Below are 21,430 nucleotides of genomic sequence, written 5' to 3'. Positions count from 1 at the left end.
AGATCCTTGAAAAGTGTTTTCACTCACAGGTGGAAAAAAAAGTCATCCTAAGTCCTCTAAAATGTAAAATGTCAGAGGAAGATGAAAGTCCTCACTCCTCAGCCCTCCTGCTGCTGGATGACAGCATGAAGTGGATTAGGCTAGGAGCAGAAACCATGCCTTTTGAGTTTGCACTTAGTGTGCTTTGTGCTTGTTTAAGCACAGGTTGGGGTGATAGGCTCACCACTGTGTTTGCAGATGGACAGGACCTGTTTAAATGCCATAGTTCCCTGTGTTTGATATGTGGAGGAGTCTGATTCTGATTGGTTTTGATGTGATCTGGTATAGGTGATTCTTCTCTGGCAGGGGGATTGGACTGGATGATCTCTCGAGGTCCCTTCCAGCCCCCCCAGTTTCACTGGGCCTTTTCTTATTCTTTTCAGCACTCCACTTAAAGCATTCTTTTGCAACCTTGTTCCACTAGTTTCTGGGCACCTGTTTCTTTGCAGCTTGTTCTTTGTCATCTGAGTAGTGCAATTCATTTCCTCACTTCTCTTTCATTTTTATTTTCACTAGCAGCTGTGTCCAAGAAATATCATTTGACTCCAGCTTGTCAGAACTTCCCATTCTTGTCCTTCAGGTTACTGCTTATCTATTTTAGGGAGAGCTCTAAAATACATTAGGAAAACTTCTAAAGCTTTCAGTTTTTCTCCAGCAGTTCAGGATAAATGGATGAAAACTTAAGTCAGCAAACCTAAGCCTGTGTATGTGTAGCTTTTTCTATGCATACTGATAGGTGACTGTTCATGTGAGGTGAATTTATACATGCCTCTGCCTTTTGCCTGGGCAAAATTGTGTCCTCTTTCTAGTAAGGCTGTGTCTAGGGACATGCTCTTTACCTGTGTAATTAAAAATATCTCACCAGTTAAATAGTCTGGATTATAGCATTATTCCCGAAAATCCGAAGTGTTGGCCCGTGAGCACACCCAGTACACACGAGTGTCCATAGTTTCAAAGCTCTCTTTTCAAGGAATTTTTGAATTCTTATGATTTTTTTTTTTTCTGGAGAGTTTACTAGAGAATTTTTTATAATTTGCTGGACAAGCAGCATTGAACCAGATCAGCAGTCGAAAGTCAAGAATGAGCCTGCAAATAAAACTAATAAAATGCTGGCATTTAAAAACTGTTAAAATGGTGTAGCTGAGGGGATGACACACACACCACAGGACCCCGGGTATTGCATGTAGGTGTCTGGGAACTGCATCACAGGGCACTTCTGTTGTCAGGTATCTATTGTAGGCATAATGCAAGAGCAATCTAGCACCAAATCTCTCTCTCTTTCCACTCATTGCCTTTATTGTGTTCTGACCTATAAATGAAATGCCTCCCTTTGGCTGCTGGCAACAAACTGCAGATCATTAGGAAATACCCAAGTGATGGTGGGTAGAGCTACCAGAGGAACTGTGCAGTGTGCTCCGTAAGCTGAACTGTGTTTTCCCTGCCCCTGCATAATGAATGGCCACACATACACTTTCTCTGTTTACTTGCGAAGATCGAATGCTTTACAAAGCAGAAATGAGTCACAGGCACAGCTAACGTGGTTGAACATAGAAAACAAATAGACCCTGCCATCATCCCGTTGTGATGTAAAAAATCCAATTAGGAGAGATTAGTTTAATCTGTTAAGAGTCATTCCTGTGTACATGCAGGCAGCAAGAAAAAAAATATTCATTTTCTTAAAATAACTTTGTTCAGAATTTCAGGGTTCAAATCTCTGTTTGCTGAATAAAGCTATTAAATTGCCTCAAATGCAGTTGTAGTGCTTAAACACAGCCTCCAGCCAAGCAGCAGCAGCACTGATTTCTCAGCTTTGCACTGCCACGGACCAGAGTGCCCTGTCTCTGTTGCTTTATAAAACCCTTTGTTTCTCTATCAAGATTGCAGCAGCCTGAATCTCAGCTGTGCTGTGAACATATGTCCAACAGAAACCAGATCCAAGCCACTTGTGAGAGAGGAGGTCGCTATGTCATCCTTTGTGAAGCCAGGTTAGAGTCGGGCAGCAGCTGGGTGGCAAATCTGTGTAGGCTTGGAAGGTGCTGAGGTGGCGCTCAGAAAGCAGCAGTGTGAGGGTGGTGGGGCCGGGCGGCGGCCGTGCTGCAGGGTGGCCTGCTGTGAACCTGTTGGTTGTCAAGTTCAGCGAAATGAACATTTATGGAGGATTCTCAAACACCTATTTGGTAAATATTAGTTGGACAGAGCTTGCTGAAGTTCTATGATTGCATCTCTGCAGGTCTGAGTCAGACACACAAGGCCATGTTGTATTTAGTGACCTTGCAGCTTGCTGACAATTTAGAAGTTCTAGAAAATATAACATCAAAGATCTATTCTGTGGTGGTGTATGTACTCTTGTGTCTTGCTGTCTCTGTGTTTTTAGAGAGTGATGGTCTATGAAGAAACGTACTGAACTACCTATATTGCTCTTCACTCACAAAGCTTAGAAGAACAAACTTCCCAGGCCTTTCATGAAGGAAGTCCAGCACAGCAAGTCCATTCATCTATGAAAATGAGTGGGGTGAAAACAAATTGTCATTTCCAGTTATGGCATTTCTGATTTGTCTAGAAAGCCTAGAAGCCCTGTCTCGAAAACATTTGCTCCAATAGAAAAAACACACTCGTGCAACCTTCATGAGGCAGGTGAAGCTTAGAGAAAGTATTGAAAACCCCATGAACTAAGATTTGAAGCAGTGGAAAAGAGTTCTGTCTCCTCTTAAGGCCATATTGGCAGGCACACAGTTGAAGCAATCTGCTAATGAAGTTACCAAAGGTGCTGCTTGTTTATTGTGACAGTATTGAAAAATTGGAGATACAAGGAACATTTGGCACTATTCTTAACCTGATGGTGATGAGAAGGCTGTGATATGTAGCCCTGGAGCTCTGACTCATCAGAAAAACAGGAACAAACTGTAGGTAATGATTAAATGTAGAAGACTTACAGAAATAGTTGAGAGAAATTCTTGCTAGCTGTTGATAATATGGTGTAATTGATATAAGTGGGGTAGGAGGACCCTTTTCTAACTTCTGTTGACAGTCTTGAGGCCAGAAATGTTCTACTGAACCATCAAGATACAGTCAGGGAAGAGCTATTTTTTTATTTGGCAGCCACTCAAAATATGAGACCTTATTCCACATTGTGTTTATTTGCTTATCTCATTTCTAGGCCTCACTGTTACTCACCTCACAAAGTAAATATAGAAATATTCATTGCATGATTGTCTTCAGCCTCCAGTACCACCAACTGAGAATGAAATCGTTAACTTCATTCCTGATCCAGATACCTTTTTGTGCTTCCAGGTGTAACACTAGAATATGTGCTGTCTGGTAAGAAGGTCTAGGTGATAAAAGCTGTCACTGTATTTCCCTACTGAAGTGCAAAAGCCAGAGGTAGGAAAGGCTCTTTAAAACTGCTTCACTGTCAAAAGCTTTTTTTCTTTTTTTTAACTCTTCAGTTTTGTTTTTCTTTCTGGTGTTGTCCTGAATGTTTTAAGATTATCGGACTGAACTGTGAGAAATTAGGCTTTGTTTTTTTTTTTAATGTACAAATTAAATTGATTTATTTCTACCCACTTACAATCAGTATTTAGATTTATTACACTGTGTCAACTGCTTATTTCACTCTCTTGCCTTCTGCCCACAATACACCTGAGTTTTCTTTTTGAATGTATGTAGCAATTCCTTCCTGCACATTATAGGATGAACTACTAGGGAAAAAAAAAAAGAAAAAAGTAAAAAACTAAAAATACTAATTCTTTTTGTTTTCTTGAGTTGGGGCTTTGAAAAAGTCATCCCACACTTCACAGAAAACACCCCGTTGGAAGACACCTCCAAGCTCATTCAGTCCAACCCTTGACCCAGCACTGAAGGGTCCTACCACTAAACCATGTCCATAAGCACCAGGTCCACAGGGTACTTCAGCAGTATGCTGGTGATAGGACCAAGTTGTTTTTGTTTGCCCTTCCAATCAGCCCACTGGAAAGAGAACTCGGTTCCTGCAAAAGTAAAGCGAACAAAGCACAGGTTTTGATATGTTAGGAGCAGGTCACATCCCTTGAGTGTGCTGTCTGCAGGCAGAAATCATTGCCATTCTGACTGGTGACAGAACCTGCATTAGTGTCTTAGTGACAACCTGAACAAACAGTTCCTAAGAGTGTGGGGCTGTGTCTGGTTTTAGGAGGGGGTTAATGTCTGTGTTAACAAGCTTTGCTTTTTTGGAAACTGCATTTCTTCCCGTGCCTGTCCTGCCTCTAATTGCAGCTGTCTCAAGTCACTGCTGGTTTGGTGAGCAGACTGCAAGATAGATGTCCACCATGACTAAGCACTCCAGAAATTTGTGTGCCTCCTGAGCCCATGTGGAGTTCTTAGCACATCATTTTTAGACACTCTTTTTATCGTGGTCCTATTCCATCATTTTATTATAGCATTTTGCTCTACTTAAATTTGTAGAGCCAAGTAATGCCCAGGTAGGAAAGGATATCTGAGGACCGAAAATGTATTACTCCTGATTTATTTTCCACCACTACAGAATCTGAGGCTCATCTGTCCAATGTCTTCTGATTATATTATTTAAGTTTTTTTTCCCCCACACTTCATCTCCTGTTCACCTGTCTAATTCAGATTTCTAAGCAGTGTAAGGTTAATATACTGTAACACATCTTTGAAGCTGTTCCCTTTAGGAAAGTAAAGTTCTTTTCCTTCTTCCCTGTAAGGTTCTATATCCAAAGCAGCCTGGTGCAATACAAATGTGTTCTTGTTCATCCGAAAACTAGGGGTGACTCTGAAATGTTCTGTGAGCTAAAGGGTATCTTTAGTGAAGCTTTATACATTGATTACACTTTGTGTATTAATGCCACAGCTTAAAGAGTTTGACTTAGGGCAGGAAAAAAAAAAACAACCAACACAAGTACTGTAAATTCTGACTCATTTAGCAGAATCCTAACCTTGGTAATCAATCCAGTAGTCACTTCCTCAGAGTGGTTTCTTTGATGCTTTATGAAATAGGTTGTGTGTCATTGAGTTACTCCACTTACAAGGAGTATCTCTCCTTATCACTAGCAACAAATGCAACTGACAAGGTTTACTGTAAAAAAACAAACAAACAAAAAACCTTAGAAGTTAAATACCAAGCAGAATTTGGATAATCTTACTTGCTGCCCTTTTTTTTCTCCTGCTCAGATTCATTTGTTTTGGCATCATTACCACTTACATTTTTTGTTTCAGAAAAATAGGTAGATTTTTCCAGAGCAAACACTAACAGCCATTTTATCTGTCACTCCTAATCCCATTTAGAGCCTTGCACTACAAATCTTCTTGCTAATAAGAATGCAAGTTACAGGGTGACTGCAGCTATGTCAGAGTCAGTCAGAAATTCAGGAACGTAAGCTAAGACTCAGTACTGCTAAAGAATCTCTTGTTGAGAAAGAAACTCCTAATGGTGGATGACTCAGTAAGGAGCCAGGAGGAAGAGGAGGGGCCAGGCCATTGGCAGACTGCAGATTTTATGTCCTTACAGTCTTTCTGTTGCAAAAAGATAATAGCACTCATCCGGGATTTGGAGGAAGGTGAGAGGAGGTTTAACAATACCAGCTCTTCCTCATTTGCTCAGCTGCAGTATTCATTTGTCAGAAGGAATTCTTCAGGTTGTTGAGCCTGGAGAAAAGGAGGCTTTAGGGAGACTTAATAGGAGCTTCCCAGTATATGAAAGGAACCTGCAAAAAAGCCAGAGAGGGACTTTTCAAAAGGACAGGTAGTGATAGGGTAAGAGGTATACCCCTGCTGACTGCAGGGGGGTTGGACTAGATGACCTTCCAACCCAAACTTTTCTATGAGTCTGAGTAATGGCTTTAAACTGTAAGAGGGGAGATTTAGATTAGATGTGAAGAAGTTTTTCACTGTGAAAGTGGTGAGGCACCGGAACAGATTTCCTGGAGAGGTTGTGGATGCCCTGTCTGTGGGAAGTATGGCGAGGTTGGATGGGGCTTTGAGCAGTGTGATCTAGTGGAAGATGTCCCTTCCCATTGTCATGGCAGTTGGTACAAGATGGTCTTTAAGGTCCCTTCCAACCCAAACCATTCTGTGATTCTATGAGTATGCTAATGGCTTAAGAAACCATCAAGTGTTAATCCATTTACCCTTTACAACAGCAGCAGCTTTTCATAGCTGGTCTCACTTCTTGTGATGATCTGTAGCTTGAGCAATTCAACTTGCAACAGTAAGACTGAAAACTGCATGAAACTGTTGCCTTACAAAATATGTGAAATGCTCCAGGTTTTGCCAGAGTCAGATTTGTGTGGATGTGCTTTCTGCTGCATTGTTGGTTTGTTGTTTGATCCCCGATATGCAGCAGAGTCAATGTTAGCTAAGCTTGGCCTTAAATATTCTGCTTCAATCTCTTCCTTGCCTGGTATGCCACAAGAGACCTGCACATTCTTTAGGATCCCTTCCTCAATGCTGGCCACCTCCTCTCTTGTTGAGGTCTAAATTAATTTTGGGTTCATGAAATGTGGACCTGAGATGATTTTCTGAAATGGTCAAACAATTAGATTTTTATCTAATCCTTTCAAGCAACACTTTGTTGGCATATTGGGCCAAAATATTCTGACCTGTTTTCCAGACCTAGCCTGTTAAAATTGGACTAAATCTCCACCACCTAATACATTTTCCAGAAACAAAATTCTAGGGGAACAGTGCCAAGAAAGGCTCGACAATGCTTCTGATTCATAAGCAGTTTTACCTGTTTAAGTCTTGATAGAGTGAACTCCAGCAATGGAGACCTCAGAGCCCTGCCATGCTATCATTTCTACTACTTGACCATTCTTATCACTAGGAAGTGCTTTCCAGTATCCAACTTCCATTTCCGTTTCCATACTCTTCTAGTTACTAGCCATTCATGAAGAAACCACTTTTCAATCATTTAGATCCCATAAAGCAGCTATGAATAGGAAGTTGCTATGGGTAGCTTTTTTCTTTCTTTATGGGTAGCTTCATTATCTCTTTAATGGGCTCCTGGATTTAGTGTTTAGATTTATATGTCAGTTTCTTTTTTTTTTTTTCCTTTTGAAGGTAAAAGTTCATGATTATCAAAATGAGTCAGGAACCTAAAAAGCACAGCATACAATGGTTCAAATTCTGTTGTATCCCTACTAAAACATAGTGGGAGTTGCTGAATTTAAGATCATAAAAACATGATATCCTACGTTTGTTTGGTTTTTTATTTTTACTAAAATGGAAACAAAATTACTTCAAAACTGTGTTAATAAATATACATTTATAGTGTTAGGATGGAAAACCTCATTTGATCTTAATAGTAATAACTAAATAGCTTTGGATGAACTAAACAAATTAGTTTGAAAGAACAGATTTAATCGGATCAGTGATGCAACAGTTAACTGCTTTTGTTACTTGCTAGTCCAGTGTCAATCACATTTTCATTTGAAAGAGATGCTTCTTTTTATTTTTTTTTTCTCTTTCTGGAACTGCTAAATGTGTCACAGGAAACAGCCTCCAAAAAAAGGAAACCCATGATTTTTCATGTATGATTGTGCCAAATAAAATGGTGCAGACAATGAGAGGAACCAATCTCTATGATAACCTTAGAATAAGAACAGAAAGCTGTTACTTTGCTCTGAAGTCTGTTTCAGCTGTCAGCTGAGAAATAGCAATGATTTCTTTACCACAGGTTAACCAGAAGTGTGATGCAGAAGAATGAGCTTCTTCAGGCAAGTCAGACTTCTGCTTTGGAAGAACTGGATCCTCCGGAAAAGACAAAAGGTAAAGCCCTGGTCTTTGGGTTTCGCCTCATGTGCTTCCCTGGATGAAGTGACTGTTGCAGGTATCAGCAAGTAAAAGTCCTGAATTCCTTGAAAAAAATCAAATGTGGCCTTTGTGCAGGCCTGCTGTCTGGGACCTTGTCTGGTGTGCTTTGCAAAGCCACTCTTCACAGACTGAACACAGAGTGCTTGCATTGGGGCTTTCTTTGACAAACAGCCTTGTGTACCAAGAGTTGCAGAAAGTAATTTTTGCATTTTCCTGTAAAAAGCTCTGCTGTTAGAAAATATCATGAGCACTTTTCAGCTCAGGGAGGTTTGATTTTCTAAACTCAGAATGTAGGTTTGCTCCTCATATCCAGCTGCTCTTAGGCATGAATGCAGTTAGGATCCTAAAGTCCACACACATTTGATATTGTTTAGTATGGCTGAATGACACAGGCAGAGTGAACATTAGAGAAGTATTTAAAATCCTTTCAAATCCTCCTACACCTTGCAATACTTTGTCTTAGAACAAATGTATCTATTACTTTCCAATTTAATTCACCATTACTTTATTTTTCTTTCGTCCTCCCCCCCGTCCTTGGCATGAGTGACAATGCCTACCTGTGCTAACCTGATTAAAGACTGCAGGAATGACTTACATGATGAAATTTTCAGGATCGTTATCATTATTCCTTATCTGATTTTCTTCATAGACAAACTGAATATCCTTTCTTTCATAGCTTCCCAGCAGAATTTCTCCCACAGTCCACTTTGCCATCAAGAGCTGATGCGCGTAACATTGCCACCTCTTGATTTAATACTGTGTGAAGGTCACCAATCCATAGTCAAGCTAAGTTACAACAAATATAAAGCCTCCTTTCTGAAGCTGCACTTCAGTTACTGATTGTCAAGGAGCTGTAGTAGTGTCAGAGGCTGAGTTGAACCTGCTGCTGTTACCTGTACCATGCTGCAAAACCGAAAGTGATAAGCAGAGCAAAGTGTCATGGGACTTGAAGTTCAGATGGCAATATGGGAGGATTCCTGTTCTGGTTGCTGCTTCTGGGTTCTGGGTCTTGGGTGTTGGCTTTTTTCCCACAGGGATGGCAATGAGACAGGTGGGAGCAGGGTGGCTGCTGGCTTTGGGTTTCTGGTTTATGCTGTTTTTTCCTGTATTTCACTGTGCTGCTTCTGCAAATAGGCTAAGCTAAGGTAATCATACACTGTATTATTAAATTAATTAGATTATTAACTAAGGTAATTATGCATTGTGATTATGATATCTCATGTTATATTAAACTCTTATGTCTTTATCTCAATCCTGAGTTGTGTGTGTCACTTTTCCCCTCACTTTTGTGCTGGGGGAGCAGGATGAGCCCCTATGCTGAACCATTACAAGTGGTTTGCTTCTCAAGTTCAGGAAAAAAAGCAAACCAACAAACAGAAAATCCACATCTTTCTGATCTCTAAATGTGTATGCTGGGAGAATTGGAAGCCACTGTGGTTCTAATTTTAGCAAATGGATCTCTGTGTAGCTGTTCCGTATTTTTCAGTGCATGAAATACTGTGTTATTTGGGCAAATCTGCTCAGACATATGGGTTTCAGGAATTTTTTCTTGATTATTTTTTCTATAGAATTTTCCTACATGCTGACTTGGTGTATCCTGGTGTTGTGATGATCACTCCTAGCTTGCAAGCACAGTGGTTTAATCTACAATGGGGAAATATTTTCTCCGATCTGAATAAAGCATTTTAGAATGAAGACAGTAAAAATATTTTTCCCCCTCAATATATAAACCTATCTGCTTCTTTGTCCACACAGAGAAGCAAAGTAGTCAAACTAAAAATCCATGATGTGCAAAGCCGCTCGGCAGGATGTTTTGGGAAATCAGCCTGTTTTTGTTAACCATCATGCAGTATAATAAATGGAGGCATATCCAATCTTCTACTCAAGTTCATCACTTGGTCTAATCTAATTCACAAGAGGAAAGCCTCCATTACAGAGTTAACAGTTGATCTGTGACCAGTTAAGCTTGCCACATGTGTATGGTCTTCTGTCTGGATATTACATTTCTCTGTGCATGTTGCTGGGATTTCTGGCTGTTTGTCTGCAGGTTCTGCAGGTTTAAGGGCTGCTTTCCGATCTTTCTAGTGAATTCTGAGATTCCTGCATGTCTTTAGGAAAGGGAGCACAGGAAAAATCAGAGAGCTAACAACACTTGGTCCACTCTTATTGTAAACCTTGTGTAGCAGCTTGAAAGAAGGCTTTCCTTGTGCTTCAGTCTTCAATCCCTTCCAAAGCAGTTAGCTCAGAAAGGAATTGTGAAGTTCAAGTCTAAGGATCTTGTATTTTCTGGGAATGAAGTAAGAATCAACATCTGAGCAATAACCCAGATGAGCTCTGCAGCAAAAATGACAACCAAGGAATCTTCTCAATTCTCGGTGCTGCCTCTAGGCATATCAAGAATAAGAAGATTATTGGGAGCAGTCAGCATGGCTTTACTCTGGGCAAATCATGTGTGACCAACCTGATAGCCTTTGAGGAGGACACAACCAGGTGGATAGATGATGGTAGAGCAGTGGATATGGTTTGTCTTGATTTCAGTAAAACATTTGACACTGTCTGCCACAGCATCCCTGCAGCTGAACTGAGGCAGTGTGGGCTGGATGATTGGGGAGTGAGGTGGATGGGAACTGGTTGAAGGGAAGAAGTCAGAGAGTTGTGGTCAATGGGATGGAGTCTAGGTGGAGGCCTGTGTCTAGTGGAGTCCCTCAGGGGTCAGTACTGGGACCAGAGCTGTTCAATATATTCATCAACAATCTGGATGAGGGTACAGAGGGCACTGTCAGCAAGTTTGCTGAGGACACCAAACTGGGTGGAGTGGCTGACACAAGAGGGTTGTACTGCCCTTCAGCCAGACCTGGACAGGCTGGAGAGCTGGGCATGAAGAAATTGTATGAAGTTCAACAAGGGTAAGTGCAGAGTCTGGCACCTGGGAAAGAACAACCCCATGGAGCAGGATAGGTTGGAGAGCAGTGCATGGACAAGGGACCTGGGGGTCCTGGTGAACAGCAGGATGACCATGAGCCAGCAATGTGCTCTTGTGGCCAAGAAGGCCAATGGCATCCTGGAATGTAGTAGAAGGGGTGTGGTCAGCAGGTGGAGAGAGGTTCTGCTTTTCCTCTACTCTGCCCTGGTGAGGCCACATCTGAACTACTGTGTCCAGTTCTGGGCCCCCTACTTCAAGGACAGGGAACTGCTTGAAAGAGTCCAGCACAGATCCACAAAGCTGCTGAAGCCAGTGAAACATCTTCCTGCTGAGGACAGACTGAGGGAGCTGGGTCCCTTTAGCTTGGAGGAGCCTGAGGGGTGCCTTCCCTCCTGGTGGTAAAGATGTGTAGGGCTGTGTCGGGAGGACGGAGCCAGGCTCTGCTCAGGGGTGTCCAGGGACAGGACAAGGGTCAATGGAGGCAAGCTGGAGCAGAGGAGGTGCCATGGGAACAGAAGGGAAAACTTTGTCACTATGAGGGTGCTGGAAGCCTGGAGCAGGCTGCACAGGGGTGTTGTGAAGTCTCCTTCTCTGGAGACGTTCAAGACCCACTTGGATGTGTTCCTGTGTGATATACTCCAGGTGATCCTGTTCTTGGCAGCAGGGATGGACTAGAGGATCTTTCAGGTCCCTCCCAACCCCTAACCTTCCATGATTCTGTGACTCTCACTCCTTTGAGTTTATGGGTGTGTAGTGCTTGTCCCAAACAAGGGGCAAGCAAGGGATGGCAACATGTGCTAATGAGACCCTGTGGACCCATGCTGGGAAGGGTCTGTAATGCTGTATTCTGAGCTGGGTGTAACAGCTGCTAAGGAGAAGAGCTCTACAATGTGCAAGTTTCCTTCTCCAGTCATTCTGCCATTTGCTCTTTGCTGCTTTAAAAATAGCAAGCACAGGTAACTTCTGAGGCAGCAGGAAGGAGTTGTTCTGTTATAGAAAGAAAAGCTGTAGGAGAAAAAGTGTGAAATAAGAAATGGCTGCCTCGGATAAATCTTTCTGCCTTTTTGTTGTAAGCAAAAGCTGCACTCACCTAAACCTGTTAGTTTAGTGCAAAAAACCAGGGTAGCTCAAAAGCTTGTTCTTAATTATGCTCTGAAGTGTCTTTTCCTTATGTGGTTCAGTTTGAAAAACAAAGAAGGAACTACAATTAAACAAAAAACCCACCACCAAAACAACTAGACCATTGACAGGTGACTCATTTTGTCTCTGTCTCTGCTGTGGTAGGGTTGGTGCCTGTTAGGACAGATGAGCGCAAAGGAAAGGAGGCAAGGAGAGCTTTCCTGTGCATGTGCTACGACCTCAGTTCTACAGAGATCTTGTCCTGGGTTTTGCAGTGAGGAAGAAAGAACTGCCATATGGCTGGACACAAAAATCCCACAGCTGGCCCTGGAGCCCAAAACTCGTGTCACGGGATCAAAGGGTTGTAGTTTCAAACCTCTGCAAAAAAAAAAAAACAAACAAAAAACAGAGGCAGTAAAACAAACTGAAGCACAAGTGGAGGAAACAGACTGCAAAGCAGGCAGGATGTTGCTCTGTGGTATAGTGGTGCCCTTGGTTTTCTATCATGCTTGGAAGCTGGTGACTGTTCCAAGTGTACTGAAAGATTTGGGCAGATGGGATTTCTATGTTATTGAATAAGGTGTTTGATCTTAATTTATGTATTTCTACCTATATTAGAAAATTAATAACATTAAAATTAATTCTGACAGAAGCAAAAGTAAAGGTCAGAGTGTAAGCTTATACTTAAGTCTTTTAACTTTAGGTAAGCCTAGTGCACTGCTGGCCTGCTGCTGAGCCTAGAATTGCCAAAGTGTGGATAAAAACATCCCCACATTTTTTCTCTCTTGCAACCAAACCTTTATTTCTGTTTTATGGTAGAGTCATTCACTTTGTATAAAAACCATTTAGAATTATATTTGTTCTGTCTGTCATTTTAGTACTATCTTCTGCCTCTTTTTACTTCAGTCAGGATGCTTAAACATTTATTTGGAAGAGGCAGAGAAGACACTGAGTTAACGGTGATGATTCACGGAGCCCTGATGCAATCCTTTGTATTTCTGGGTGTCTTTCCCAAATGGTGAAACAGGCAAGGGGGAAGCATGGGCACATGCTTCACTTTGTAGTGCTGTGAAAAAGGGCCTCAGCCCTCCAGTCAATCACTGACTCTGTTGATGGTTCATTTGTAAAACTTGGTTTTAATGGATTTTTTTTTCCTTATCTTTCTCCCCCCCCCCCCAGCTTCGTTTCCTGGTGGAGCTTGTATGGCCTCTGTCATTATTTCTTGCCCTTGTCTGGCTGAGGAAAGTTAATCCACTGTATCGCCAACATGAATGTAAGAGCATTTCGGATGTTTTGACTCTCTGACTTGTAGGTAATGGCTGGAAGATCTCAGACAGAGATACTGGGACCTGTTTGCCAAGTATTACTCTGCACTGGCAAAAGAACAGCCTTTACTTCAAGCGGTGTGGTTAATTACAGTGTATATTATAAGCATGAGCAGTGAGAAGGGAATAAAAAAGCTCTAGTTCTCCTGTGAGATATTTTGTGGTCAAACTTACATGAAGTCTCAGGATTCCATCAAGTTGCACATTTTTGTCATTCTGATGTTGAGAAAGTACTGCCTTGCTACTTGTTCTTTTAAGTTAGGTCAGTATTTATCTCAATTGAAAAAAAATCATAATGCTTAGATTTGTTACATTTTTCTTACAAAAGAAAAACGCATGACTCCCATTACATTCCTGTTGCAGTGAGCCAGCTCATCAAGCTGTTTAAATTCACACAGGTTGCAATATAAATGGCACTTAATCATTCTCCTTCAGAAACTCCTGGCACAAGGCTTGGATAAGTGCACTCTGCACTAGATGAAAACCTGTCTGGATGGCTGGGCTCAAAGAGTGGTGGGGAATGAAGTTAAGTCTGACTGGTGCCCAGTCACTAGTGGTACCCCCAGGGTTCAGTACTGGGGCCTGTCCTCTTGAATATCTTTATCAGTGATCTGGGTGAGGGGATTGAGGCAGCCTCAGTAAGTCTGCAGATGACACCAAGCTGGGTGGCTGTGTCCATCTGCTAGAGGGTAGGGAGGCTTTGCAGCAGGACCTGGACAGGTTAGACTATGGGCCAAGGCCGACTGGATGAAGTTCAACAGAGCCAGCAGTGCCCAGGTGGCCAAGAAAGCCAACGGCATCCTGACACAGATCAGGAACTGGGTGGGCAGCAGGGACAGGAGGTGACCATCCCCCTCTGCTCAGCACTGGGGAGGCCACACCTTGAGTGCTGTGTTCAGTTTTGGGACCTTCAATACAGGAAGGACATTGAGGGACTGGAGCCTGTCCAGAGAAGGACAAGGAGGCTGGAGAAGGGCCTGGAGCACCTGGGCTAGAGGAGGGGCTAAGGAAGCTGGGGGTGTTTAGGCTGGAGAAGAGGAGGCTGAGGGGAGACCTCATTGCTCTCTACAGCTCCCTGAAGGGAGGTTGAAATGAGGAGGGGGCAGCCTCTGCTCCTTGGTAGCAAGAAACAGGAGCAGAGGAAGTGGTTCCAAGCTGCAGCAGGGGAGGTTCAGGCTGGATGCTAGGAAATATTTCTTCCCAGAGAGGGTTCTCAGCCATGGGAATGGTCTGCCCAGGGCAGTGCTGGAGTCCCCATCGCTGAAGGTGTTTAAGCAGTCTGTGGAGCTGGTGCTTAGGGACATGGTTTAGTGCTGACCCTGCAGTGCTGGTTCAAGGGTTGGACTGGATGAGCTTGGAGGTCTCTTCCAAATGGATGTTTTCTTGATTTATATTTTGTATTTCTGTACTCTAGGTCACTTCCCAAACAAAGCAATGCCATCTGCAGGAACGCTGCCATGGTTACATGGTATCTTCTGTAACATGAACAACCCCTGTTTCCGCAACCCAACCCATGGAGAAGGTCCAGGTGTTGTGTCCAACTACAACAATTCCATGTAAGCACAGCTATATAAGTGAGTCTAGCTTTCAATAATATAGCCCTGCTAGAAAACTGCCAATAGGCTGCTCTTGGCATCTCTTGAGCATTCATGGGCATGAATGATGCAAGGAGAAAGGATGGAGTATCCTCAGCCTGCTTAGAAAGATCCTCAGAGCACTCAGATATTTGAAAGAATTGTTCTGTGTTGTAAAAGAAAAGGGAAAGGTGAGCATTTAAGAAGACACCAGGTGCAAATAACGGAAGACAAGCATTTCCTGTGGTACCACATCAGTTTCACCCCAACAACAGTCAGCAAAATTGAAACAGAGCTCATGATGGTAGGTTTGGGCCTTTTCAAGAAAGAGTTCACTTGTGCAGGTCTATAGGCAACACACGTTCACAAAATAAAATCCATCCTTTGCATTGCCTGCTGCTTAGTGAATGGCACAGGACAAACCCTTTTGATGTAAGAATATGAAACCCCTAAGCTTTCTTTTCTCATCACTTGAGTTGTCCCTGGTGAATGGAAGTCCTGATGAAGAAGCAGCACTGCCCCTTATGTAGCACCTATTTTGTCTATATACTTGTGAAACTTCCATCAGCACAGTACCCTAGAGACATTAGCTTAGTAACAAAATAGGAGGACAGAAGATTGATGGAGTGCTAGTGAAAAAAAGCTGTGGGAGTGCTTTAGTGTTTTATTGCTTACAGCTGAGTTGTGAGTGACAGAATAGGAGACACAGACCCTTAGAGTAAAAAGTGTCAGAAGAGCTATAAAAATAAAAAGTGTTTCAATTTTGCCTTGGCAAGCAGTCCACCTTGGAGCATCCAATGATGACAAGTCACGAGCTCCAGTAACATGAGTGTCCCTAGCTTGGCATTAGAATCTGACATTTTCTTCCTAGCGAAGAGGATTAACATAGTCAATCTGCCCCTTCTTTGTGGGGTAGAGTTAACCACACCATGAAGCCAGGGTGTTCTGTATTCTATACATTCTGCCCTATTGAGGTTGCTTATTACAAAGCAAACTGCCCCTTTGTGAGTCAGAGTAATTTCAGTGCATTGCAGAGGAAGCAAATACATTGTGTTTTCTGAAAAAAATTGGCCCTTCCTGTTTGTTCTTTCCTGTAATCTAAAATAAGTTGTGAGGACTGAAAGATACCATTCCATGTATGGAAAAGCATCACACCCTTCAAGAAATGTAACAGCCTTCCCTGCTGGGGATAAGAATGTTTTATACTTTATGAACATAGGGCCTGCTTGAATCGCTGCTTGTACTGCATGTACTAACCCATGACCAGCAGGTGAGCAGTTGCCTTGCTCCTGTTTTCCTGCCTCTCCTAGAAGAAATGTTTTGAAGGGATCTAAATGTCACCATTGCGTTGGAGGGAACTGAGCAGGGAGAGGGAGGAGAATTCTGCCTGAGCGATTCCATATCACTTTCCTGTCTGAGTGTGTGCCCAGAGTGTCCCCTCCAGCTGCTGCATCTGTGCCTGGGCCAAAATCAGAGCAGATTTGCACTGCAGCCTTGAGGTGAACACTGTCTGAGGAAGATTCCATCTCCCCACCAAGAGGCCAATCTTCTGCAACGCCAGCAAGCAGCCTCCTTAAACCTTCTGTAGACTTCCAAAACCAAATTAATTTGACACCACCTGAAACACTCTGTTGTTACCACAAAACTGAACTTTGAGTTTCAAGACTGAAGACAAAAGAATTGTTTTTTACCTCATCCCTAGCAGAGAAAGTCAACCTGGTTTTGTTTTTGTTTGGGTTTTTGTTTTGTTTTGTTTTGTTTTGTTTTGTTCTTAAATGTGAAAGTTTCTCAAAAGTCACCAGTCTTAATTATTGTTGGTCACTGTTTCTTCTTTCAGCCTTGCAAGGGTATATAAAGATGCCCAGGAGCTCTTACTGGAAGCTCCTGAAATCCATGACCTTGGCAGAATCTGGGAAGAACTGATCATTATGACTCAGTTTATGGAAACAATGAGAACTAACCCTGAAAGAATTGCAGGTAATTGTTTTGTCTATATCCTTTAGACTGCTGAATTTTCCTTTGAGAGCTGACTAGTAGTTACTCTGCAGACTGAAAGCATTCTAAGGTATTAGAGGTGTTTGTTACTCTGCTTACTGTTAGAGTAAGTTAAACCTCATCCAGTGTTATAACAATAATCTTTCTTTTGAGAGAAAGGAGAAAGGCAATCCACTCCAATCCACAACTATGTTCCTTAAAGAACAGTAAACAAAACTGGAAAGGCCAAACCACAGATACCTCAGCACCCAAAGCAGAACATGTGGGTGAAGACATTTAACTAATCATGATTACAGCAGAGGCACAAGCAGTAAGAAAGCATCACTGAAGATAACGTTTTGGAGGAATGGCAAGCTAGAAATATACCTCAATGTACACAAGGACCATACCTCAGAGAAGTGCTTCGAGATCCTCCATTTCAAGCATTAGCTAAAGTAGGTTTGGAACAGTGACAAAGGAAACACTTTCTTGTTTCAATGATATGTTCAGAGAGAGGAGGCATTGTACGCTTATAAACAGGATTACATTGTTCTGACTTAAAACAACCTGACTGACAACCCTGGGGAAAACTATTTGGGTTTACATACAGAATTTGAAAAGATACTCCTGCAGCTAAAGGCACAAAGATGGACTGGCTTCAAGACTTGATCTGTCCCATTGTCAAGTCCTTTGTGACAGAAAGAATATTTTTATTAAAAATCAAATAATCACTCTCCATATATTTTTAATCTGAATACACCATCTGATATATCTGCTCCAAAATCTTGTCAGAAGTTTCTAACTGGAAGAAAGAAGGGAATTATTTCCTGGTAATTAACAGTGAGAGAATCAAATTGTCCCAGAAGCCAAACAAGAACTTGGATGTAATCTGAGCTGCAGTTCGTACACAGCTGTAGAAACAAACCCCATCTGTTTAGAGGTGAGGAAAAGCAAAACATGCCACAGATTTGCAGTGCATTGCTAAGGGGCCATACCCTTGGTTTGGGAAGTTGCCTATGCATCCCACTATCAACTTTACTCAGAAGCTGTAAAGTAGAATACATTCCTCCCCACTCCTGTGAAATACAGTGCTAAGGCTTTTGCAGAACCCGTGGGGATTGTTAATGTGTTTTACTTGGAAAAAATAGAGGTTTGGAAGCTTATGTTTCAGAAAGCAAAGCAACAAAGTCATTTTTGGAGCTCAACTAACAAAATGTGTATTGCTACCTTTTTTCCATAGACAAAAAGCGTACTGCAGAGTTGGCTATTCTGTGCGGATCTTCCTAATACTGCCTGGAAGTAATGGATTTGACGTAATATTGTTATAGCTGCAAAGCTGAATAATGAAAAATTAACAAATCTTAGAAACAGAAATTGTTCTTTCTCCTGAGTTCTCAAGACTCCGGAGTCTTTCTTCCTTGTCCCATTTCCCCCTTGCACTGACACGTTTGACAAGGCATGTTCCTGCAGTGTGCTTTTTCCTCTGCAGTGCCTGAGTGCCAGGAAAGGCATCAGTGAGAATACGAGAGACAGGCCCCCTACTATTGTTTTCAGTGTTTACTGCTTGAATAAATATATGTAGAAGCAACTGAATAGGCTTACTGCAGATGGAATTGTGGAAGTTAGTTGTCAAACCCTGATAAGACTCTACTTAACTCACAGAATGGAGGCACTCAGCAGCAAATTTGTACATGTTTATTTGGAGATGCCTTAAGTTACATTCTCCATGTCAGTGTGATGCATGGTGCTCCTATCAGTTTCAGTTGCCTGACTGAAGAACTAGTGCTTTTCAAACATTCTGTAGCAAAGTCTGTTGATGCTATGTAAGCCTGCCTTAATAAAGGCTGTAGTATTCAGTGGACATGAGCAACATTCACTTTCTGAGCTGAATTCACAGTGATACTGATCTGTGACAGAGACAAGTTAAAAAGATTGGCACTGTTTGACTTAAAGAGCAGCAGTATTTTGAATTTTTGTTATAGATGGGATTAGGGAAATTTGATGGCCTCTCATGTTTATTTAACAGTGGGTACTCTCATTGGTTTGCCTGAAGATTTGCCAGTTTTTAGTTTAGTAGTTGGTAATCTTGTTTCGTACAACTATTAAACTACAAACAATTTATGTTTCTCCAAGGATTTTTTTTTTTAATGAAAGATTTTCAAGAAGACATTTTTGTAACATTACAGAATAAGGTGATTTGGCTAAGATTAATCAGCAGCAAGTGATAAATGAGTGTAAATATAAAGGATTGGTTAAAATTATTTACACAAGGCCCAGAAGAAAAGATGCTAACAGTAGCACACTTGAATCTGGACATTTAAAATCAAGCATACTCTCAGAACAAAGGCTGTCAGTGATGTTTTCAGTACTTCTATTGCTGGTGTTCTGTCTGGCACACCTTAGAGAGATCAGATAGGCAGAGTCAGAAAACTCAACATTTTCTGATGATCGTTCACCAACAAAGCATTAAAATTATTGGACCTCATTAGTGACTGTATGAGCCAAAGCACAGACATTTAGTGGGTTTAAGCCAGGATATGAGTTAGCTTTTAACTTCCTTTGTTTGATGTCTCACTGATCTCTGCACTCCTTTCTTCATCCAGGAAGAGGAATACGAATTCTAGACATTTTGAAAGATGGGGAGACCCTTACTTCCTTCTTGCTGGAAGATGTTGGCCTCCCAGATGTTGTTGTTTTCCAGCTTATTAATGCTCAAGTGCGTCCTGAACAGGTGGGTGAAGACCAGTGCTATCTTTGAGTTGCATATGTGAAGCAGCCTCAGTGAGGACCTTGTGCCCAGAATACCTGCTGCTTGGAAGGTTGTTTGTACAACTTCTTTTTGTGAGTATCAAAAAAATATTTGTTGTGTTTTTAAACATCATTTTGAATATGCATGAAATGCAGATATTTGTTCAGATGCTATTGTTGCCACCAAATAACAAGCATAAAAACCTGTTGCTGCCAAGCAATGCATTCATCCTCATGATTATAAATGTTTGGATCATGAGTATAAGGTAGCTGTGCATCCTTTGGAGACAGCAGTCCTGAGGAACAGCAGCAAAGAACTATTTGAGGTTCTTAAATTGATGTTTAAATTCTCCAGTGTTGGCAGAATAATATGCTGACTTTATGGCATTGCCTCACATGAACAGGTGGGAGTGGAGAAGAAGACAAACTTTCTTAGATTCTGATTGAATAACAGATCTGAAACTGCAGGTCAAATCCTTCCTGAAGCAGCTAGGTAGGGGACAGCATTTGACCAAGTCCAGCCTCTTTGCAACTACTAGTGCCTGGGAGCTCTGTGAGGAATGCTGTATTAATGAATGGATGTTGCTGAATCAGAACTCTGGAACAATTTCTGCACTGCATTAGTTTGTGGGTGAAAGCAAGTGGGTAACTGAGGCTGAAATACAGAATTGCTCTTTTTCACTGCCACATAAAACACAAATGCTGGAGCTGTGTGTGGCCAGAAACAGGGAAGGCATTAATGAACTTGCCTGCGGTTCCTTCCATCCACCTCAGGCTCCAGCTGATGTAGTGGCCAGATTTCTTACCTGCTGTACTCTTGTCTGTGCCCAGGGAAACCTCCCTTTCTCCTCATTTTGTCTTGAAGCAATATCACAAGATCATACTGAAGCCGGTAAAAGCTGATACATCCTACTTATTTTCACATCTCCCTATCAGCTGAGATGGTGAAAATTTCCTTCCTTGCTGCTCTTAAGAATAACATGCGCAGATGTCCCACTGGCCTTTTCTCTCCCTTTTCATCCCTAACCTCTTCTTCACCAGGGGTCTGCTGTGCCAGAACTGTGTGCTGCTGTGTTAGTCTCTGTTAGCTTCTCAGTAACATTTATTCATCTGTTGTTAAAAACTCTACCTGCCAGTGTAAGCAGGACTGAAATTTTCAACACTCTCACCAAAAGTATGATTTAAGCTTGCTGGAATATGATATCTTTCTGCTGTATTTTCTGTGCTGATCTAGGAGATGTAGTTTGCTTTATACTGCGTATTAAAGAAATATGAACATCAGATATGAAGCTGGAGGAGACCTGGTGTTGAGTTTTCTTGTTAGGAATAATCACAGGTATACAAGATCATATCACAAAGGCTGATTTACACCTACAAGGAAAGAAAGTGAAGCTGCTCCAAGAGCAACTGATGCAGAAAAACCACTCTGATAATTTTCAAAATACCACAAGATAGTTCTTTTCAATAGGAAGTGAACATCTGATCTCCTATGGGAGACAAAGCACTTAATTCCTATAGACTTTCTTGATAAGCAAGTTACTTGGGCTGAACTTGTGGTGGTTGAGGTAGAAGTTGCAGAGCCATGACTAGAACCTAGATCTGCCTCAACCATGACAGTTTGTCTTTAGCACTTCATGTTGCTCTTACCCTGTGTTTGCTGGCATATCACTGTACACTACATCCTCTCCTCCTGGCTCTGATGGCAGCGAGCTGATCAACCTGAAAGCTGCTTGTTTACAAGAGCCTGACCTGTTGCCAATAGCTGGATGCAGACCTAGGTCTGAGCTGCCTGGGAGAGCAGGAAATGACACAGAGTGCTGAAAGCTCAACCTGATCAAACAGCCAACTAGCTGAAAAAATAATTTGCCGCTTTGGCCAAATAGTGGCACACTGATTATAAAAAAAAAAGGATTCAAGTT

At 41.9% G+C, this 21,430-nt stretch overlaps 1 protein-coding gene across 1 annotated transcript in view; it reads left to right on the top strand.

Moving 5' to 3' along the window:
• Positions 1-7,737: 7,737 nt before the first annotated feature.
• The window catches only part of ABCA4 (ATP binding cassette subfamily A member 4), an 81,271-nt gene continuing 67,578 nt past the window's right edge, over positions 7,738-21,430 (top strand). Inside the window, exons 1-5 of the mRNA XM_054384345.1 lie at positions 7,738-7,803; positions 13,070-13,163; positions 14,630-14,771; positions 16,627-16,766; positions 19,367-19,494. Of these exons, the coding sequence (XP_054240320.1) occupies positions 7,738-7,803; positions 13,070-13,163; positions 14,630-14,771; positions 16,627-16,766; positions 19,367-19,494 (570 nt within the window). The remainder of the gene's footprint in view (positions 7,804-13,069; positions 13,164-14,629; positions 14,772-16,626; positions 16,767-19,366; positions 19,495-21,430) is intronic.

The sequence above is a fragment of the Indicator indicator genome, chromosome 10 (assembly GCF_027791375.1).
Source record: "Indicator indicator isolate 239-I01 chromosome 10, UM_Iind_1.1, whole genome shotgun sequence".
Lineage (NCBI taxonomy): Eukaryota > Metazoa > Chordata > Aves > Piciformes > Indicatoridae > Indicator > Indicator indicator.
This window is presented reverse-complemented; position numbering and strand designations above follow the sequence as displayed.